At 38.0% G+C, this 20,499-nt stretch overlaps 1 protein-coding gene across 1 annotated transcript; it reads right to left on the reverse strand.

Annotated features, from left to right (window-relative positions):
- Positions 1-1,174: 1,174 nt before the first annotated feature.
- LOC131692874 (uncharacterized) lies at positions 1,175-2,019 on the reverse strand. The gene is made up of 2 exons (XM_058980217.1): positions 1,900-2,019; positions 1,175-1,844 (listed from the first exon to the last, which is right to left on the reverse strand). The coding sequence occupies exons 1-2, from the start codon at positions 1,900-1,902 to the stop codon at positions 1,350-1,352; spliced, it is 498 nt and encodes a 165-aa protein (XP_058836200.1). The 5' UTR covers positions 1,903-2,019; the 3' UTR covers positions 1,175-1,349.
- Between the last annotated feature and the right edge of the window lie 18,480 nt (positions 2,020-20,499).

The following is a 20,499-nucleotide window of genomic DNA, read 5'->3' on the forward strand; positions in this document are numbered from 1 at the left end:
GATTGCATAAGGTTTTAGCTCAGAGACAAAAAAAACAGGAAAACCTCTTTAATAATAATTTATACACAATAATACGAAATGAACACAGGAAGAATATTTTAACAGTACTGGTAATATGTCCCGTTGTTCTGACCAAATCCGCTCAGCACTGTATAGGCAATCCTTACTTCATCATTCATTGGCTGATTCTCGGAAAACACTTTGCTGTCAGTTCGATGACAATATGACTGTAACTTTCGATTGTAGGCATCCCCCTCCAGTTTAACTTGCCCGTCATGTTCAGCCCCACTGCCCGTGCAAATTTAATTGCTGGGCGGTAATTCTCGAATAAGCTGTTACCTGCACGTGACTATTATCATCTTTGAAGGGTAGCAAACTGTGCTATAATTATTGCAACTACCGATGGCCTAACAAGTACGAGATAATAAGTTATAATTACATCGAAATTCTACGAAATGAACTTGTACTATTCCGTTTCCGTCGGAGAAGGGGACTGGGCCTCGTTCATTGCACACAATGAGACAGACTATCAGACAAGCGCACACACTCATTTTAAGTGTGATGAAAACGCAAACCAGGAACGCAATAGCCCTGTTTTGTGCGAAATGTACAATTAAGTTAGTAAAATGATTTCGAAAATATTAATATCTACTCATCATATGAAAATGATACGCGCAATAAGAATTGATACCATGAATCTAAAATTTATTCCGATCAAAAATGTTTTAACCTGTATTGTCCCACGTCTCAAAATCTACCTCTGTCAACCTCCACAGACTGTATTGGGCATCAAAGATTGCACAAACTATCTGATGACGTTTTTCATCAACAGTGCATTGGATAGTGCATTGACGTTGTCCTTACGAGCACAAGTGGCAATGAAACACGTTCAGTGGTCTACTCTTTTGCTGAAAAGTTCAATCTGCAGCCCCGGTATTGTTCAGTGGAAAATAACATAGGAGTATCTCCACTCCGTAGGTACTAGTTTCATGGCAGAACATTAATATTCCAGCGGGAAGCAACTGTTGCTACGGTTATTGGAACAAGACGCCAAACTACAATCTAGCTTGAAGCGAATGAAGTTTCCTTTTTACGACTGACACGAGGGTAATTCGTCTATAGAAAGCTACAATGGTGATACTAGAATAACAAGTGCTAAAAGTTTCCAGACAGAATCATGCTTTAATTATTCAAATCGAAGTTTTCCACAATGTCTTTTGTTACGCTCTACGAGCAACCTGATGGCAAACAAAGCTCGTCTTCGCAGTGTTTAGAAAATTATAAAAAAATACATATTAAAATGTTAACAAATCTACAATTACGTTAAATAAATAGCACAAAATACACGTTCATTCTTCAACCGAGCTATCATAATACATTTTCTTCAAACGCTTAACATCTTCCTCAAGATCATCGTTGGCTTTCCGAATGCGGCGTTTAGAAACCCTGATCCCTGGTTTAGCTTTTTTCGGGCGCACTCCACTATCACTTAGTTTCATTGCAGCAACCAACACACACTCTTCCTCTTCGTCAATTATTAATCGAGACTCATTGTCATCCAAAACGTCTTCCCAACAGCAATTGGGCATGGATGGAACGTCAACCGTCAGTGAGACAAATTTATTCAACTGTCTATCGTAATGCGGATGACTTTCGAGGCCATTGGTGATTCTGCGAGTGTGTGCTAAAAAATCTTGCAGCGTCGGGATCGGACTGGGTTGGGTACCTAACACCGCAAAATCGGTGGCTTCGTTGTTGTTGATGTCCAGATCGGTGTTAGCGATGATCGGTTTTGTAAGAGTTTCCAGCTCCCGATCGATGTTATTGTTTAACGGTTTGATTTCCTGTAATTATTTGATCAATGATTTTAGGTCACTAGAAACTGCACTGTGTGTTTACCATGATAATAAGCACATAAAATAGATTAATGTAAATATAAATTGCCTGCACCTAACTAAATAATCCAAAATCTAAGCGGTATAAACAGTTACAAAAACACCGAAATGAACTAAAACTAACAACTTGCTTGAAGCACATCAAAACAAAGATGGTTGATCCTTCATTATCATTTAATCAAGGTTGATAAAATAGGGTAGCCAATCCAATCAAATAGTCCACAATTAATCCAAATCCACCTACTGGCTTTTTGTCTTTATCATAGCTACATTCACCAGTTATTTTTATTTTGATTGAAAGTATTTGGCCAATAAGTGTTTTTTTGACATGTCTTACTCCACTATCTGGTGCTAGGTGTCTAAAATCTAAAATATCTCCTATGTAACGAAACTATGAACTATTTTCACGCTTATAACTCCGCTAATAATATATGGATTTCAATCTTTTATACACCTACCGATTCAGAATCATCTAGCTTAAATATTGGTAACAATTTATTATTTGTGCAAAAAAATTTGTCCTTCAAAAATCAGCAAAATTGAAAAGTTCACGAACAAAGGAAAAGTACTATTCATGTAGCAGCTTTTCGGGCAGAGTCGTCAGTAGGAGGCACCTGAATGTCTCAAGGAAATACAAGAGGTTAAAAATAGAGGTTCCGCGTATCTGTTTGAATCATTTATTGCTCGCATGGCACACGAGCAGCATCATGATTATAAGCAGTAGACGCTGTGCATTTGCGGCAGTTATGGCATTAACCCGCACATAATTAAGGGAGGGTAAGGTATTTTCGATGAAATAAAATCTCGCTCTAATTTTCTTTTGCGACGATATAGAGAGCAGTGGCGGATCCAGGAGAGGGTCCGGACCCATCCAGATTTTTTTCACTTGTTGAGAAATTGTAAATTAGTTTCAAGTTTACACACCCAAAACAAATCTTTGGAAGCGGAAATGCAAAATTTCGCTTTTAAGCTGTGAGCGAAAAGCTCCCAAATGATGCGCTAGTGTTCAACCAACCTCATACTTGTGCAATACAGTATCGTGCCCCATAGGTATACGCTGTTGGCTACACAGTGCAGAGATAACTTGAATAACGCATACCAACATATGGGTGCGCGACGTTTGGCATAAATACGCTAGGCATACGTACGTTATGCCTACATACGTTAGGCAAAAGTACGTTAGGCCTAGTGGACGTTAGGCATAATGGTCGATTGGCATAATATACGTTAGACATAATGGACGATTGGCATAATATACGTTAGGCATAATGGACGATTGGCATAATTCACAAAAATATAAACATAATCGCAAGGCTTTCGTTAGAGATTTCGTTTTTTTAGGTTAGGAAAAAATGACGCATGTAGTACTACGATATGAATGTAAATAAAATCGAGCGGCCCCTCGAATAACTGGTCCGCTCAGCATGGGTAAAAGCTTCTGTAATTTCTCCCGAAATGTGAATGAGAGTGAGTGGTTGGTTGGAGTTCCTTCGAATGAACTGTCAGATGAGTGGTTGAGCACCCACCGGATCCAGCCGTGGTTGGAGCCGAGTTACTTTTGGCGGGTGGTCGCGACGCAGGCGTCGCCCCACTTTTGAGATAACCCTTTCTGCGACCTTTAACCGCAGAATAAGCTATAGTGGAGGGGAAACTATTTGTCTCTGGGTTTTGAAAGCCATTCGGCAGCACCCGGGATTTGGTGGTAGAGGATCGAGGTCTGGGGATATTCAAAAGAAATTGAAGCCGTATACAAAAAAAAGGCTTCGGGTAAACTTGCGTAATTTCGTGAACGATTGCGTAGTTCCGGTCACGAAGATATGACTCATGCTTTAAACTGAGGACTCCAAAGATCTGATTTTTCACTTTGTTCTGGATCGTGGAAGAGGCAGGAGTGGTTTAGTTTTTTTCTCGCGCCTCGGTGTGGTTTTATAGGTAAAAGATAAAAATCGTGAGATTCTCTATATCAGTTTTGCCAGTAATTAGTTTTCCCTTCCCAGTTCTAACTCGTACAAGTTAAGTGGCTTCCCGCATATCGAAGCAGTGGTTTAGAGTCGGTATTCCCGAATTAAGGTAAGGTGCAAATGGTGGCCAGTGCAGTGCGTGCCCTAATTCCAACTTGTCGTTGGATGCGTGTTTTTCGTGCAGGTTTGAAGCTGCAGCATCCCGTCACACCGATCATCATCCGTCATAAACCGCTTCTGACCCCGCCATCTAGCTACAAAGTTCCCGGTGAACCATCCGGAAGAGCGACGACCGTCAAATTCGCGCTAGCTAGGGAGCAGCGTCGTTGCCAGCATACGTCCAGTGGCTGGGCACCGACTATCGATCAACCCACGTGGGAAACATGTAATGCAGTGACCTCCATCAGGTCAGACTCTGCCAGCAAACGACCGGGCAAATCGTTTGTGGCAACCGGATCAGCATCTCCAGCGGACTGGATCTTCGAGCGACCCACGTAAAACCATGGTAGTGTGAGTACTCATTTCCTTTTTTTGACATGCGCATGATCAATTTTGTTTAAACCCGCAAATGCCGGTTCAGTGAGCTAAGTGACAGCGTTTTCGTGACAAGCTCAAAAAGCCCGGGTTCGAAACCCGATTATCAATTTTTTTGTTCGGCGGTTTTATTTTTCCCACCCCGTGAAAATCCTAGGTCAGCGATGAAATCGCTGTATTACACGCAAACACGCCGACTGTATATGCACGCACCGTAAGTTGAGCCACTCATTTGCGGATGAACACCACGTTAGGTAGTTAGATTTTTGATATGCTTTGGGAAGGGAGAGAGACAGGATAGGCAGTGACCATGTGGGTTAGCGCGCTGCGAGGAAATTAGCTAGCAAGTTGAAAGGCCTGGGTTCGAGACCCGAAATGTGAAATAAATATTTTTTGTAAGCGAATTATGAGTTGAAGTGATTAAACCGTTTTTTTGCAGTAAACTATTTTTTGGTATTTTCTGGTATAGGTAGTTTCACGATTTTCGGTCGTTTCCGTTTTTTTTTAGCGAGCAGAGTTGACTCCTTTTTCCTTCGACTCCACCTTTCCTAAATCGGCCACGATTGGGGACCTTGTGTTTGAGTAGATCTTTGCCCGTGATGATAAAAAGCGTTAGAGCTAATTAATTATTCCGGTCTGAGGCCTTCTTTGTGTACTGTTGTTGATTTCTAGCGAATGTTTTCAGACTGGTAATCAAGGTACCTGAGTCCAGTTGGACCATTCTGGAGCCAGAACTCAGAAACAAATGGTACCCGCCCGTAGGAGGGGTCTCAATAGCTGGGCAAACTGAACAAGGCGAATGGTCTCCTTCGGGAGTGGCGCTGAAGCCATCCGCTAAATATTGATTTAGGCTCCGGCTCCAACTGTCTCGGGTTACAAATGGCGCCCAACGTGGTTTGGCACGTTTTTTTGTTGGAAAGTACAACTTTCTTCGGCATTTTTCCCTGAGATTAGTTTGGATTTTCTCAATGGTTAATTTAGTTTAAGTTGTAAATACATACATATTTTGTAGAATAAGTTTATTGCTCTTCTTTACCATATTTTCACATTTATTTTATCAATACAAATTATATAAATAAATACTACTTCATATCCACGTACAAAATGGATAGATTTCCTTATTCTGAACATTTGAACTCTGAAGAAGTTGATTATGAACTTATGATCAAAGGTCAGTTGGAGGCAACTAACCTTGAACTGGTAAACAGAGACTTTCTAAGGACGTTGTTCAAGTCCGATGTCAAAAATAGTCAAAACTATCGTTCACCGTTAAATATTTCAGTTCTTCTCATCTAAGCAGATAAGTGGGAAAAAGTCAAGCTATGTAGCTCTTCGGAGTAACCACAGATTACGATGAGAAGAAACACCTACGGGGAAATTTTTTTTACTGGCAGCTATTAGCAGCTTTATTTGTTTCTCCGAAAGATAACTGCGCTGAGAAATCATTAGAAGTTTGTGCTGACTCGTTAAACCAGTATTGCGGTTCACGACGCCTTAGAATGACCTGTACAAAGTAATATGCTATATGCTATGAATCATAAAGCGAACCTTTGCGATGATTTCGACGAACGGCCGTGATCAAGCGAAGAAAAGAGGAGCAAGCCTCTGATGCAACTCTCAGTGTGCTTTCGGAGAATACAAATGAAGCAACGGTAGCCGCCAACATAGCCTTTGTGTAGTGGACGCAACTCCACCAAAACAGCTATGTAAAAGGTAGTGATTAAAAGGTGGATTCTTCCACATTGGATCAAGCACGACAAGCATCGTGTTGTAAATAGTATTGTAAATAATAGTATTAGTTAGATTAGTATGCAATTCCTACGATTTGTCCTATCTCTTATTCTCTAGTGTTAGTTCTTAAATTAATATTAATCGATAATTTCAGAAACTTACGGTTTTCTTATTTTTTCCTTATTACTCAACGTAATTTTTTTCGAAGTCTTCTATAATTTTGTTCCTATATTGTATATTATTTCCTTAATTTAGTTTTTCTTCCATATTATCTCCTTGGATTCCTAAAATATTATAAATTGAATTAGTTATTTTCTTCATTTTCGATATCTTTTGATAATTAAAACGATTTCTTACCTTTTTTGCCTGTGCAGTCCGTTTCAATCCCAAAGTTCGTAGATTCCTTTCCGCCCTGTTCATCGAGCAACTTTCCGTGCTTCATCCATTCCATCCATCGTTCTCCCTTTCCTTTCGTCCTTCCTTCTCCGGCAAGCTCTTGATGTAGGTTGAGGTTCGACATCTGAAAGCAGCTACACCTGCGAAGAGAAATAAGAAAAAACGGTTCTTTTCAAAACTTACATCGATACGACACTATGCGTAAAGTACTCTCCTGATGGTAGCAGGTCCAGTTTCCGACGGATTTTTGGTGTAGCACCACCCTTTTACCGGAAAAACTGCAATAAAGTTTCGCGAACACTTTTCACTACCGAACGCGACGAGTTAGAGTTACGGTTTGTTGACATTTGGTAGAACAGGTTCATTGGTATTGGCAAGAGAATGAGTGACGCGTGAGAGGGATGAATGAGAGTTCAACATGTGTGATCGAGGGGTGACTGCATGGTATTTTTTCTTGATAATTTATGTTGTGAGTTTTTCGTGGTCAAACAATTTTGACGGTCAGAAATTCTCGCTTCGTTCGATTTGCGTTTTTGGATTATCGTGAACAATTTTTTCTGGAGAACTCCAGAGTAGTTCACAATAACCGGAAACAGACCCCCATTTAAAGGATGTGATGTTGAATCCGTTTTGCTTGGATGTTACTCCGAGGTTTGGATATCAGCAAAACATACTAGTATTTTTTCACAAAGGTGAAGGTTTTACGAAGAGCGTATTTCACTTCTTAGTTTTTATACTGAGGTAAAGAAATTCGTGTCTTAATTTTTAGTTTAACTGTACATTGGAATATTCCAATTATAGTGGAATATTATGAGTGAATGTGATTGCCAATTACCATTAGCCAAAGTTTATCGGAAAGATCAAGCAAGTTTTTCAGTTGTTCAGTACTAGCAAGGATATTGTGTTTTTTGGTTAAATTTAGTTGATTGCTGCTGGAGACCGGAGTTGAAAAACGATGATGGTCAGTAACAGATAATGTCTGCAAATAGATGATGAGTCAATTTTTTTGACGATGACCACATATGACCCCAGCAGTCACGATTTTCTCAATTACAAATACAAATGTCCTTCGAAAATTTGATTGGTTTTCAACCAATCAAATTTTCGAAAACAAAGTGGGGAATGATGTAGTACTACGATATGAATGTAAATAAAATCGAGCGGCCCCTCGAATAACTGGTCCGCTCAGCATGGGTAAAAGCTTCTGTAATTTCTCCCGAAATGTGAATGAGAGTGAGTGGTTGGTTGGAGTTCCTTCGAATGAACTGTCAGATGAGTGGTTGAGCACCCACCGGATCCAGCCGTGGTTGGAGCCGAGTTACTTTTGGCGGGTGGTCGCGACGCAGGCGTCGCCCCACTTTTGAGATAACCCTTTCTGCGACCTTTAACCGCAGAATAAGCTATAGTGGAGGGGAAACTATTTGTCTCTGGGTTTTGAAAGCCATTCGGCAGCACCCGGGATTTGGTGGTAGAGGATCGAGGTCTGGGGATATTCAAAAGAAATTGAAGCCGTATACAAAAAAAAGGCTTCGGGGAAACTTGCGTAATTTCGTGAACGATTGCGTAGTTCCGGTCACGAAGATATGACTCATGCTTTAAACTGAGGACTCCAAAGATCTGATTTTTCACTTTGTTCTGGATCGTGGAAGAGGCAGGAGTGGTTTAGTTTTTTTCTCGCGCCTCGGTGTGGTTTTATAGGTAAAAGATAAAAATCGTGAGATTCTCTATATCAGTTTTGCCAGTAATTAGTTTTCCCTTCCCAGTTCTAACTCGTACAAGTTAAGTGGCTTCCCGCATATCGAAGCAGTGGTTTAGAGTCGGTATTCCCGAATTAAGGTAAGGTGCAAATGGTGGCCAGTGCAGTGCGTGCCCTAATTCCAACTTGTCGTTGGATGCGTGTTTTTCGTGCAGGTTTGAAGCTGCAGCATCCCGTCACACCGATCATCATCCGTCATAAACCGCTTCTGACCCCGCCATCTAGCTACAAAGTTCCCGGTGAACCATCCGGAAGAGCGACGACCGTCAAATTCGCGCTAGCTAGGGAGCAGCGTCGTTGCCAGCATACGTCCAGTGGCTGGGCACCGACTATCGATCAACCCACGTGGGAAACATGTAATGCAGTGACCTCCATCAGGTCAGACTCTGCCAGCAAACGACCGGGCAAATCGTTTGTGGCAACCGGATCAGCATCTCCAGCGGACTGGATCTTCGAGCGACCCACGTAAAACCATGGTAGTGTGAGTACTCATTTCCTTTTTTTGACATGCGCATGATCAATTTTGTTTAAACCCGCAAATGCCGGTTCAGTGAGCTAAGTGACAGCGTTTTCGTGACAAGCTCAAAAAGCCCGGGTTCGAAACCCGATTATCAATTTTTTTGTTCGGCGGTTTTATTTTTCCCACCCCGTGAAAATCCTAGGTCAGCGATGAAATCGCTGTATTACACGCAAACACGCCGACTGTATATGCACGCACCGTAAGTTGAGCCACTCATTTGCGGATGAACACCACGTTAGGTAGTTAGATTTTTGATATGCTTTGGGAAGGGAGAGAGACAGGATAGGCAGTGACCATGTGGGTTAGCGCGCTGCGAGGAAATTAGCTAGCAAGTTGAAAGGCCTGGGTTCGAGACCCGAAATGTGAAATAAATATTTTTTGTAAGCGAATTATGAGTTGAAGTGATTAAACCGTTTTTTTGCAGTAAACTATTTTTTGGTATTTTCTGGTATAGGTAGTTTCACGATTTTCGGTCGTTTCCGTTTTTTTTTAGCGAGCAGAGTTGACTCCTTTTTCCTTCGACTCCACCTTTCCTAAATCGGCCACGATTGGGGACCTTGTGTTTGAGTAGATCTTTGCCCGTGATGATAAAAAGCGTTAGAGCTAATTAATTATTCCGGTCTGAGGCCTTCTTTGTGTACTGTTGTTGATTTCTAGCGAATGTTTTCAGACTGGTAATCAAGGTACCTGAGTCCAGTTGGACCATTCTGGAGCCAGAACTCAGAAACAAATGGTACCCGCCCGTAGGAGGGGTCTCAATAGCTGGGCAAACTGAACAAGGCGAATGGTCTCCTTCGGGAGTGGCGCTGAAGCCATCCGCTAAATATTGATTTAGGCTCCGGCTCCAACTGTCTCGGGTTACACGCATTGCTATACCATACCTTCGCATAACTCTAGCGAGAGACTCCAAAATGAAAAATACCATGCGAGATATTTAACCCTTACAAGTGTAGAGCTTTTTTTCCTTTTTTCTGTAGACGAGATAAAGAAAACATCCCTTCAGTTCAGCGTTTTAGATGTATTACCAATATAGCTGCATCCAAATATTTAAAAAAAAGCAAAACAATGAACAGACTGTTGTAACGGCATTTAATTGGCAAGGGACTGGAAGGTGAAGTATATTTTTCAATATTAAGAGCCATAGTACTCAAGGGAGAGCAAGGAATTGAAGATCGGTTCTGACAGCATGAAATACAAAGTTACTTTACGCTCGTCCGGGCATACCGCAGACTCAGGTGATTCGCATTTCTAATGCCAAAAGATTCTGACTCCCGCGATAGCAGAGAAAGGGTTAAGTCGCCAGGAAGCTCTAAGCTTGCTCATATGACCCTTTCCACGCTTTTTAAACTTTCTTCCTGCAACTCCTTGCTCTATCTTGAGTACTAAGGCTCTTAATATTGAAAAAATATACTTCACCTTCCAGTCCCTTGCTAATTAAATGCCGTTACACAAATTGACTCAATAAGTTGTTAACAAAAAATTGGAAAAAATAATGAATAGAAAATAAATTTTCGATTCAATGGAAACTGGCAGTGTTATGTACAGGATCCACATTAGGCGACGGATTCTACGTTTGTGACGATACCTTTTTCGTTTCGGTTACTCATCACAGTACAGGAATAAACTCTCTCTCTCACATCAAATAGTTTCCATATTTTTATTTGAGATTGTCTCGAGAATACAGTCACTGTGCTTAAGAATATGGAAGATAATTAATATAAAACTAGCAATATTCGTATATTCGTTGAATGAATTAGTAAATTGCATCATTCTTTCTTTCATGAGCTGTTCTTCTAGGTTATATATTTTCTTCTTGGACAATTACACCATGCACGCATGAACAACTAATCTAAGTTAATCCTTACATGCCCAACTTTTTTCTAGCGTTCACAGGGTTCAAGAAACACGAAAAAGTCGCTTTGAAAGATGCTTCTTTCGCAGTGCTGGAAGCTGCTCAATATTCACCTTCCTTCAATATATTCACCTTCACCTATATGCTAAGAAAAGATCGTCGAAGATACGCTTTAGCAGTTTTCAATAATAATGGAAAATAATGAAAATATATCAAAATTCCATTTATCAACGCTAACTGTCAATACCTCTGGTGGTACTGCTCCAGCAGAGTTATATCAGACTAATAGCAATAACTTCAGTTCTAAGTTCTAATAGTCCCAGTTACTGGTCTTCCTTGTATTTGTGAGTAAATTCTGCCTAAATCAAAAGTTTTAGAAGTTTAAAACATTTTTGTTTACAGACAACATGGGGGGTTGATGTGCATTATTCATACAAAATAGACTGATTTTAAACAAGAGTATTTAGCCTATTTTAGAGATGTGCAATTTGTTTATTCGTTCAATCGGTGTTCATTCGTTCTGCATCTTTTATTTGAGTGAAGATTTCCTGAGGTAGGGTGATGTGCCTATTATGGCAGTAGAGCCTATTGTGACCCTATTTCGTACCCCTTGGTTTCGAATCAAGCATATGAGATAATGACACTATCAATTTGGCTGAAACAGGTGAGAAAAAATAAGCTCAAGTTTTATTCTTTATTTGTTGTGCACATATGTATTTAATCCAACTTTTAATTAAAACAAAATCACCTTATTGAAATATCTACTAATCCGCCTCACTCACGTAGTGAACCGAAACTGGATGCAACGGCGCTTAGCAAAATAAATTTTTACGAGCCAGCATTTGCCGCCTCATATCTCGTAGTTCCAGCACAAATATACTAAACATTGCACTGATACATACCTTTATTTTAGCTGGAGAACCTTTTTACGATAATTTCACTTTAAAATCACTAGTCAAACACTAGAATAGGCCTAGTGTTATAATAGGATAAAACTAAATACGGGGGTTCCTATTATTGGCATGTTTTGCTGATACACTACCACAATCAAAACCAACTTTTTGTATCCATCATACAAAAAAGAATCACCAGTGCGGCCAAACCAAAACATGAACTTGTAAATATAATGTAATGCAATTTCAGGTATGAGTAATCAATTGCTTCAAGTTATTCAACTAATTGTTGATTGCAGATATTTTATTTTCATCTGCACATACAATTCGGATCGGGAGAAAGCAATGTGTGATGTGAAACTTGTCATTCCAGTTGCTAACCTTCGAATGGTTTTTTTCTGCGTGCGCAATTCTGGACGCTCTTCTACTAACAGCTGATGAGTTTCATTGATGTGCGTGATGTTTACGTTTGTTTTGATCGGCTGAAAAAAGCAGAATGATTCGTTTTACAAATCACACGTTGGCGTCCATGACTGGATACCTAGTTAGAATCGACGCAAATGGAATATGAGACATTGCGTTTCAACTAGATTGTTTTTCGATGAGGTGGAAATTGGCACACCCATTAGGCGATAATTGGATCGTTGAGGTGGGAATAGATGCACAGAATGGAACATTTATTTTCATTTATGCTGAAATTTGAGGCAATTCTGCTAAATAAGCATTATATAGATGTTTAAGAAACAGTACACTGATACTTTATTCTGAGAAAGGTTATAGATAATATGGCTTCTTTTAAAGTTGTTCAAAAAATAGTGCGACCCTCTCCCTAATGGTTCCAAAATAGGCTCATCACCCTATATACAATAGAATAAAATGTTGATCTAGTTTTGTCAGCCTCCAAAGTAATTCAAATTTTTTTAAACATTTGCGCTCTTACCACTCGAGGCTGTCACCACCAAAAAGTTATTTCCTTAAAGGATACTTCAATAGGATAATTCATGCCTAACGTCCATTATGCCAATCGTCCATTATGCCTAACGTCCATTATGTCAAACGTCTTTATGCCTAACGTCCATTATGCCTAACGTACGTATGACTAACATCCGTATGCCTAACGTATTTATGCCTAATGGGGTACACCCCCAACATATATAGTCCATTAAGGCAATTGAGTTTTTCCATTAATAATACATTGTCCGCCTATGTTAAAGGGCATTTTTTCGCTTTAGAGGAATTCCACGAAAATCCGTCCGAAAATCTCTAAAATCGTGATCATCTTAGATTCCGATGAAACTTTACAGGTTTAACCGGCATGGAAGACTAAACATTTTCCACAGTCAATAAGATTATTTTGACGCAAGCGCATTTTTTTAAAAGGGCATAGACGTTTCTACGCGCAATAATTTTAATTTTTTTTGTTCTATCACACTATTTTATACAGTAAAACTATCTGAGAAAGAGTTACAGGGATTGAACACTTATGCACGAAAAAAATGTACACTGAAAAAATGTGTCATTTTTCACAAAAACAAAAATTTATGATAAAAATTCAAATTGCAAAAAACCCATTTTTTCTAATTTTTTATATTTTGTAAACGAAAACCTAAAGAAAAAAGAAACATTTTGAATGTGATTTTATGATGGAGATATTATCAGCCAAAAAGTTTTTCTAACAATAACTTTATGCATGTTTTTAAATTTCATACTAATTGACATATAAAACTGTAATTTTATTACAAAATATAATTCTAAGTATCATTTTAAATCAAAATGCATTTAACAAATATCTTCCAAAATGCGATAGTTTTCGAGATATTTGGAATTTTGCTCCAACAAAAACGATTAATTTATGTATATATGTGCTTTTTAAAAGTTATTTGCGTTATTCCATCATAAATTGTTGAAAGTCTAATGTTTATCGTTTTACAGACATAAAAAAAAGCTTTTTCAGTGTATTTGGATCATGGAGAAGCTTTTAATAAAAAAGTTTTCGTAACAACAACTTTTAACAAATTTTTATAATTCATCCTATTTGCAGTCAAAAGTAGAATTTTATTTTTGAATATGATTCTAAACACCATTTTAAATCAAAATGTTTATAACAAAAATTTTCTGAAATATGGTAGTTCTCGAGATATTTTAATTTTTTTTAACAACACTATTATTTTGTTTTAATACGACCTTTTCAGAAGTTATTCGTGTTTCTCAATCAACAACAATTGATTTTTCGTAAGGCCCTTAACGTTTCCTGTAACTTTCCCATTGACATCAAGGCGATATTGTAAAGTATTTGAAAGCTGTACAAAAACAATCAAAATATTATTCATCCATAGGATCTGATGATTAAACTATACAGGGTGTTTAGTTCATGAGTAAGAATCTCTCGAAGGATAATTTACTGTCATATTTGGAGAAAAAAATCGTTCTACACATACCATCGAATCTGAACCGTTACAGAGTTATTTAACTTTTTGTGTAAAAAACTTGTTTATCTTAAAACACCACTAACTTAAAAAGTATACCTCGTGTTTTAAATCTTTTAGTGCCATTGGAAAGGTGAGAAAATTTTCTATTAAATAATGTTCTCCTATCTTTCAGATAAATAGCTTTAATTACCTTTTAGTTGTAAAGTAGTTAAAAGTTAGTGTTTTTGATGATGATATTGATGATTTGCAAAATTCCAAATATCTCGAAAACTATCGCATTTTGGAAGATATTTGTTAAATGCATTTTGATTTAAAATGATACTTAGAATTATATTCTGTAATAAAATTACAGTCAATTAGTATGAAATTTAAAAACATGTATAAAGTGATTGTTAGAAAAACTTTTTTGCTGATAATTTCTCCATCATAAAGGTTTCTTTTCTCTTTAGGTTTTCGTTGACAAAATATAAAAAAATAGAAAAAATGGGTTTTTTTGCAATTTGAATTTTTATCATAAATTTTTGTTTTTGTGAAAAATGACACAACATTTTTTTTCAGTGTATATTTTTTCGTACATAAGTTTTCATTCCCTGTAACTCGTTCTCAGATAATTTTACTGTATAAAATAGTGTAATCGAACAAAAAAAATTGAAATTGTGTGTTGTGAAATAGTTCACTTGAAAATTGTTGTGAAATAGTTCACTTGAAAATTTATTTATCATGTTAAATGAAATTGAATTGAAAATGGTTACAGATATCTTCTAAATCATTATCTTGCAAGATAGATATTAGGAGAACATGGGGAGACTTGACCAAGCGCAGAATTCTATTTTTGGCTATGACGTATTCTATTAGAAAAATTTTCAAATATATTTTTATGCTTGTTTCGATCCCTTGAGGTAATTTTAAAAGTTTGGAATGAAGAATTCCTTATAGGAAATATTCCGTAATTAATAAATTTGAGTTAAATGATGTAATTTTTTATCAAACTTTGTATGGTCATATCTACTTGACTAAAAATTACTTTAAAAGTACTTATATCACATTTTATTCCTTATGAAGTAGTGAAACGATTTTACATTAATCGGAACATTGGAATAATTATTACTAAAATTTGCACGATATTGACCGTAAGACCCAATGTTGGGGAGACTTGACCAAGATTTTATGGGGAGACTTGACTAAGTGGCAATAAGCTGAGGAAAGATACAAAATTTCTGATATTTACTATGCTGTGGTACCTACTGTTAATGTTAATCACGTCACACAAAAATCCCACCCAAAACAACAGTCTATATCTTTTAGTATTAGTAAACAAAGCTAGCAGTAATATGGCTAATTTCGTAACGTGGGAACATGCAATGTAAGCAGTACAGATAATCACTAAAAGAAAATGCATTTAAAAAATCGAAATTTATGATACGCAATCTTTTTATATTTTTTACTGGTACCTAAGCATCTCGGCAATATGGAAAAAAAGGATTATAGTATGTTTAACGTCTTTATTTTTTGTCCTGATTTTTTAATATTCCAAACTTTTGCCAAAATAACTAGCTTTGCACATCATATCTCAATGGGTTTTGACGGATTGAACACTTTTTAGAGAGTTATGCAGATTTAGCTGAAAACCTGGTCAAGTCTCCCCATGGTCCCCTAAATAATGTACTAGGAATCATGAATCAGTTCACGGATTAATGAATAACATTTCATGATTCTGTAAACTTTTTCACGAGCTGGAATGACCTGTCGTGACTATGCATTATGAACCATTATGACTGCGTGAAGTACTTCACGAGCACGAATGGAGTCGTGACTATTAAACTAGAAATCACGAATGAGTTCACGTAAATGAATAATGTTTTATAAATTAATGAGCTATTTCACGAGCACATATGGACTATTGTACTGGCTCACGAATGCATGTATAATATTTGATGATTTTGTGAACTATTTCACGAGCATGAGTATTGAATCGAGACTAATAGATTGAGAATTAAGAATTATTCCACGAGGATTGAATGGATTCATGAATAAAATTCCGAGTTTCGTGAAACAGTTCACGAGGAAATAGCAAGACAGTTTTGATTTTGTGAAGTAGTGTTCGTAAATCTATGAATAACATCATCAGTCAGTCTTTGGTTTTATGAAAAGTTGTGAACTAGTTAACGTACAGAAAAACGATTTTGCATAACATGGTGGAAACCGTGAATGAAGTTCACAAAACAAAAATAAATATTTCCACTAATAGAAGCGTTATGCGGGCGTTACTGAAGGGAAATTTAACATATTTATAAAACATGATTTTTGTTCATGAACCTGTTTTCGTAACGTACAAACGTGATTGTTCCAGAATTTTTTTCCGTGTACCTTGAATCATCTGCGTACTTCGGCCAAACATCAATTTGTATAGTTTCTGTAGTGAGCTTCCGTGAGATATTTAGATGCCATTTTCGTCATCTAATTAGCTCCCGTATACGTGAGCCATTTAGCTCCCCGCTTCGTCGCTACATATCTGCTAGGATAGTCTCTGGCAGTAAATCTTCACTACTCCAACTGAGAGTTCCCTTGCAGTGGATTTGCTTCCGTTACCGAGAACCGTTTAGCTCCCAGCTTTGTTGCGATCTACTCAGATAATCCTCGGTGGTGGATCAAGCCCACTCAAGGGGCCAACCAATAGCAGCTGAAGTTGGTTCAGCGATTCCAGATAGAGTGTAACTTGCAGCTCCCTGGCGCTTTGAAGCGGTGTACTCGATCGGCGGGGACTCGAGCCTACTCGCAAGCATCCTGGTTCAGCTGGGCTTAACACAGGCCAAATGAAATTCAAAAATAAGACTTGTTGAATCTGTTTTAGAAATTTCATCACTTTAATTGCTATCGTGTTCTGTAAAATCCATTTACCTACCCAATTCAACGGATTCCCCGACGTCATCAGTTGAATCGTGCCGTCAATCACCATCAACATGATCACCGCAATCTGTTTATTCTAGGAAATAGTACGCCATCTAGAGTTCAAATTCCCAATCCAGTACCGCATTTGGTTAACGCTCCGTTCGTATATCCTGATCAACAATCTTCGGATTTGACCCCGTAATAGAATTTAGGTCTGTCGAAATGTTTTCAACAGAAATTGTCTTCTCCTTTTAACAAACCATAGTTTTTAGCGCTTAATCTTTTCTTCTACGACGAATGAAAGTTAACACAACTTTCGCTACTTTCCCCCCACTTTCTCATTTCGCTTCTCGTTTACAAGGTTTTTCCCGCTCATCGTCATAAATTACCATGTAGTTTGGTGTAGAAGAAACCTCCTTTGCGTCTGCAAGTGAAAAGTTAAACGAACAAATAATTCACGAATTAAAAATGCACAAGACAAGCTCGCTCCTTTAGGCATGCAGCAGAGACCTCGAAGATGCTACCCGAAGCGAGTTCGTCATGAAGAAAGGACGAGTAAGCTTACTTAGTCATTTCTGTTGCCCATTCGCCACCAACTCTCCGGAAGGATGTGTTTTTGTGATGCCACAAAACGAATATGCGACGTAGAACTGCAGAACCGTCATCCTCATCGCCGTCGTCTTCGTTGATTTTCCCCTCGGCATCGGCACCACCCAACCCACAGGAAACCAGCCGGTGCAGTATGATTTGTTTTGAGGTCGAGAACACATCAAGCATGTTATGTTTGTCAGACATGGCTGAATACAGTTGCAATAAAAATGAAACGTATTATTTTTTAAGCAATAATGCTAGATATTTGAGATCTAAGCTTTACCGACTCGACTTTCATTTTAATACAGTGATATCATAAAATATTGCAATGTTCAATATACTCGTGTTACACATATCAAACTAACATTTCACATTCTGTAATCAAAACTTAAATTAGCGTCACTTCAGACATCACACTACATCCCTGCCGGAATACCGGAACCTCAAACGACTGCAGTCACCCCATTCCACGCCGTTCCGGTACATGTTTAACCCGACTGACGCCGCCGTCGTTCTGCGGAATGATGTGGTCTCTGCCGAGAGAGCGCAACAGCGTCAACTTGTTCCTCGCCATCGCTTAGACGCCGTCGGCTGCGGCTTGCTTGTCGCGTTTCTTACACCACCGCCGCCGCGGCGGGCCGCCAAATGGGAAAACATTTATTTACCCAAGCAGCGATGCATCAAGATCTCTCCAAACTCTCAACTCGTTCGCAAAACTTCCAGGCTTCGACACAACATTCGTTGGCAATGCATCAGCAACTATTGCAGTCATATAACTTCTAATAACTTAGACACTGCACCACGACATGCAGGAAAACGAAAGTAGAATTTAATGTCACTGACTGTCTGAACGGGTACTTTATGAGATATGCATCCAAATGGTATTCGCGGGGGGAATTTAATCTGATCCCGGCATGTATGTTAACCGAACGATTGAAATAAAGTGTCGATTCATAAATGGTTTGTTACCTATCCCCGATAAAACATTACAATCAACTTAAACGTTATTGAATTATTTCTAGCCAAACATGTGAAATAGTCCTAAGTGCAAATGACAGTTTCTCTTTGTTTACTTTCTCTTTTGCTAATAACTCGGCAGTTTATACGTTTGTTATTCAACTTTTAGCAGAATAAGTTAGACGAAATCAGAATTTTTCGATATATCTCGAAACAATATTGAAAAGTTTTAAGATGACGCCGTAATAATCGAAAGAGAAAGTAAACAAAGAAAGGCTCTCATTTGCACTTAGGACCATTTGACATGTTTGTCGAGATTTAAACTTATAGTAATCTTCGGCTCGGGGGTGCTCAGATGAATCAAAAATGATAATTAAAGTTTTCTAAGTGATAATTTCAAATCATGTTTATTCAGGCTAAAATCAGGAATTCTCGTTGTTTCATTAACAGTGGCGAAGACAGGGGGTGGTTTTGGGGATCATACTCCCCCAAATCAAAATTATTTGGATTGAAGAAGATCAATATTTGAAACGCTGGCGTCCAAAAGGGGATAACCCACAATTCAAACGTCCTTTCTTTATCTTTCGTTTTAGAGTTATGGTGTCTTTGGCAAAGTTATTGTGTGACATCTAGCGCTTTATTTGATCATTTCATATTAGTTCGGAATTCAGTCGCTAGGACGGCGCTGTTATCAACTTTGTAATGGAACGAGATAGAAAGATGGTGTCTACGGCAAAGTTGTATGTCAGGTAATTATAAATATATCTTTTAAAGATTCCAACTGTGTAGGTATTACAGGTTTTGAAATATGGCGCATTTTTGAAAACATAATCTGTAAGAGTAAAAATTTCTGAAGTGCCCCCTCCCCATTGTTCACAAGGTGGTGAATTTTGCAAAACATGTTTAATTGTATTGTTTAGGTACCTGTGAACATCTTCGTGAAATATTTTGTCGTTATTCGAAATATTTGTAATAGTTTTTGTTGATTGAAAATTTATACACCTTTTTATTGTAATATTTTTTTTAATTTCGAATTGCACCAAACTTATATGGTGGTTTGACAAAAGTTTGGTCTTGAAAATGTTGAAAAAATGTTTAACAAATTTTAACTATTTCTACTATTTTTTAAACAATTTTTCAAGCAAATGCAGTTTTAATCGGTTTCTTCACGCGATATTCATACCGTTTAAGTTTTAAAATGTTGCATATATTATCAGCTTTGAAATAAAAGAAAAAAAATTTGAGCAAACATACGGTTTTAAAAATATTTAATTTTTTGTGTTACGCGGCATGCCAAAAACAGCGCGCGGGCGAAACTATCCCAAAAAATACAGGACCTGCAAAGTATGCATCTTCATAAGATATATTTAAAATGATGGGACCTACAACTTTCTCGAAAACACCACATTTCTATCTAGCTTTATTAAAAAGATAACAGCGCCGCCCTAGCAATTGAATTCCGAACTAGTGTCATTTAACCAAATAAAGCGCCATTCAGTAACTCTTCCGAAGACGTCATAACTTTATAACTAAAGATAACATTTGTGCAAGAAATATATATTAGACAGAAAACAGCCAAACAGCGAGTGTGTGAGCGACTCTCACCTTCAGGAACGAGTGTTTGGGCCGAAACGTCAACGTACAATGCAATCCAACTAAAACAGTATTATATTGAGTTCACCGATATGTAAGCTACAACACAAAATTTACTGATTGCGAATCGATTGACTTACTTTTTCTTCTTTAACCTCGGAAAACGAACGAGAAAAACTTGTATTTTCATAAGACTCAATGTGGGGTTAGCCCCATTTGGACGCCAGTCATTCAATTGATACTGACTGATTTAATTAAATACTACAATAATAATTTTGCTCATTGCACTGAGAACCTGAGCTTAAAATCATAGGGACTTTTGGACAATTATGAGAATGGAATCTATTAATTGAACTCGTAATAGGGATCCCATTGTTGTCAATCATATGGCCGGTGTTAAGTCAGACCGGACTAAGCAGGCCCGCGCGCAGCAAATTCTCAAGGAAGGGGGGGGGGGGTTGTTGAATTTTTAAGGTTTATTTTTAAAGAAACGTATAGAAAC

The sequence above is a fragment of the Topomyia yanbarensis genome, chromosome 3 (assembly GCF_030247195.1).
Source record: "Topomyia yanbarensis strain Yona2022 chromosome 3, ASM3024719v1, whole genome shotgun sequence".
NCBI lineage: Eukaryota > Metazoa > Arthropoda > Insecta > Diptera > Culicidae > Topomyia > Topomyia yanbarensis.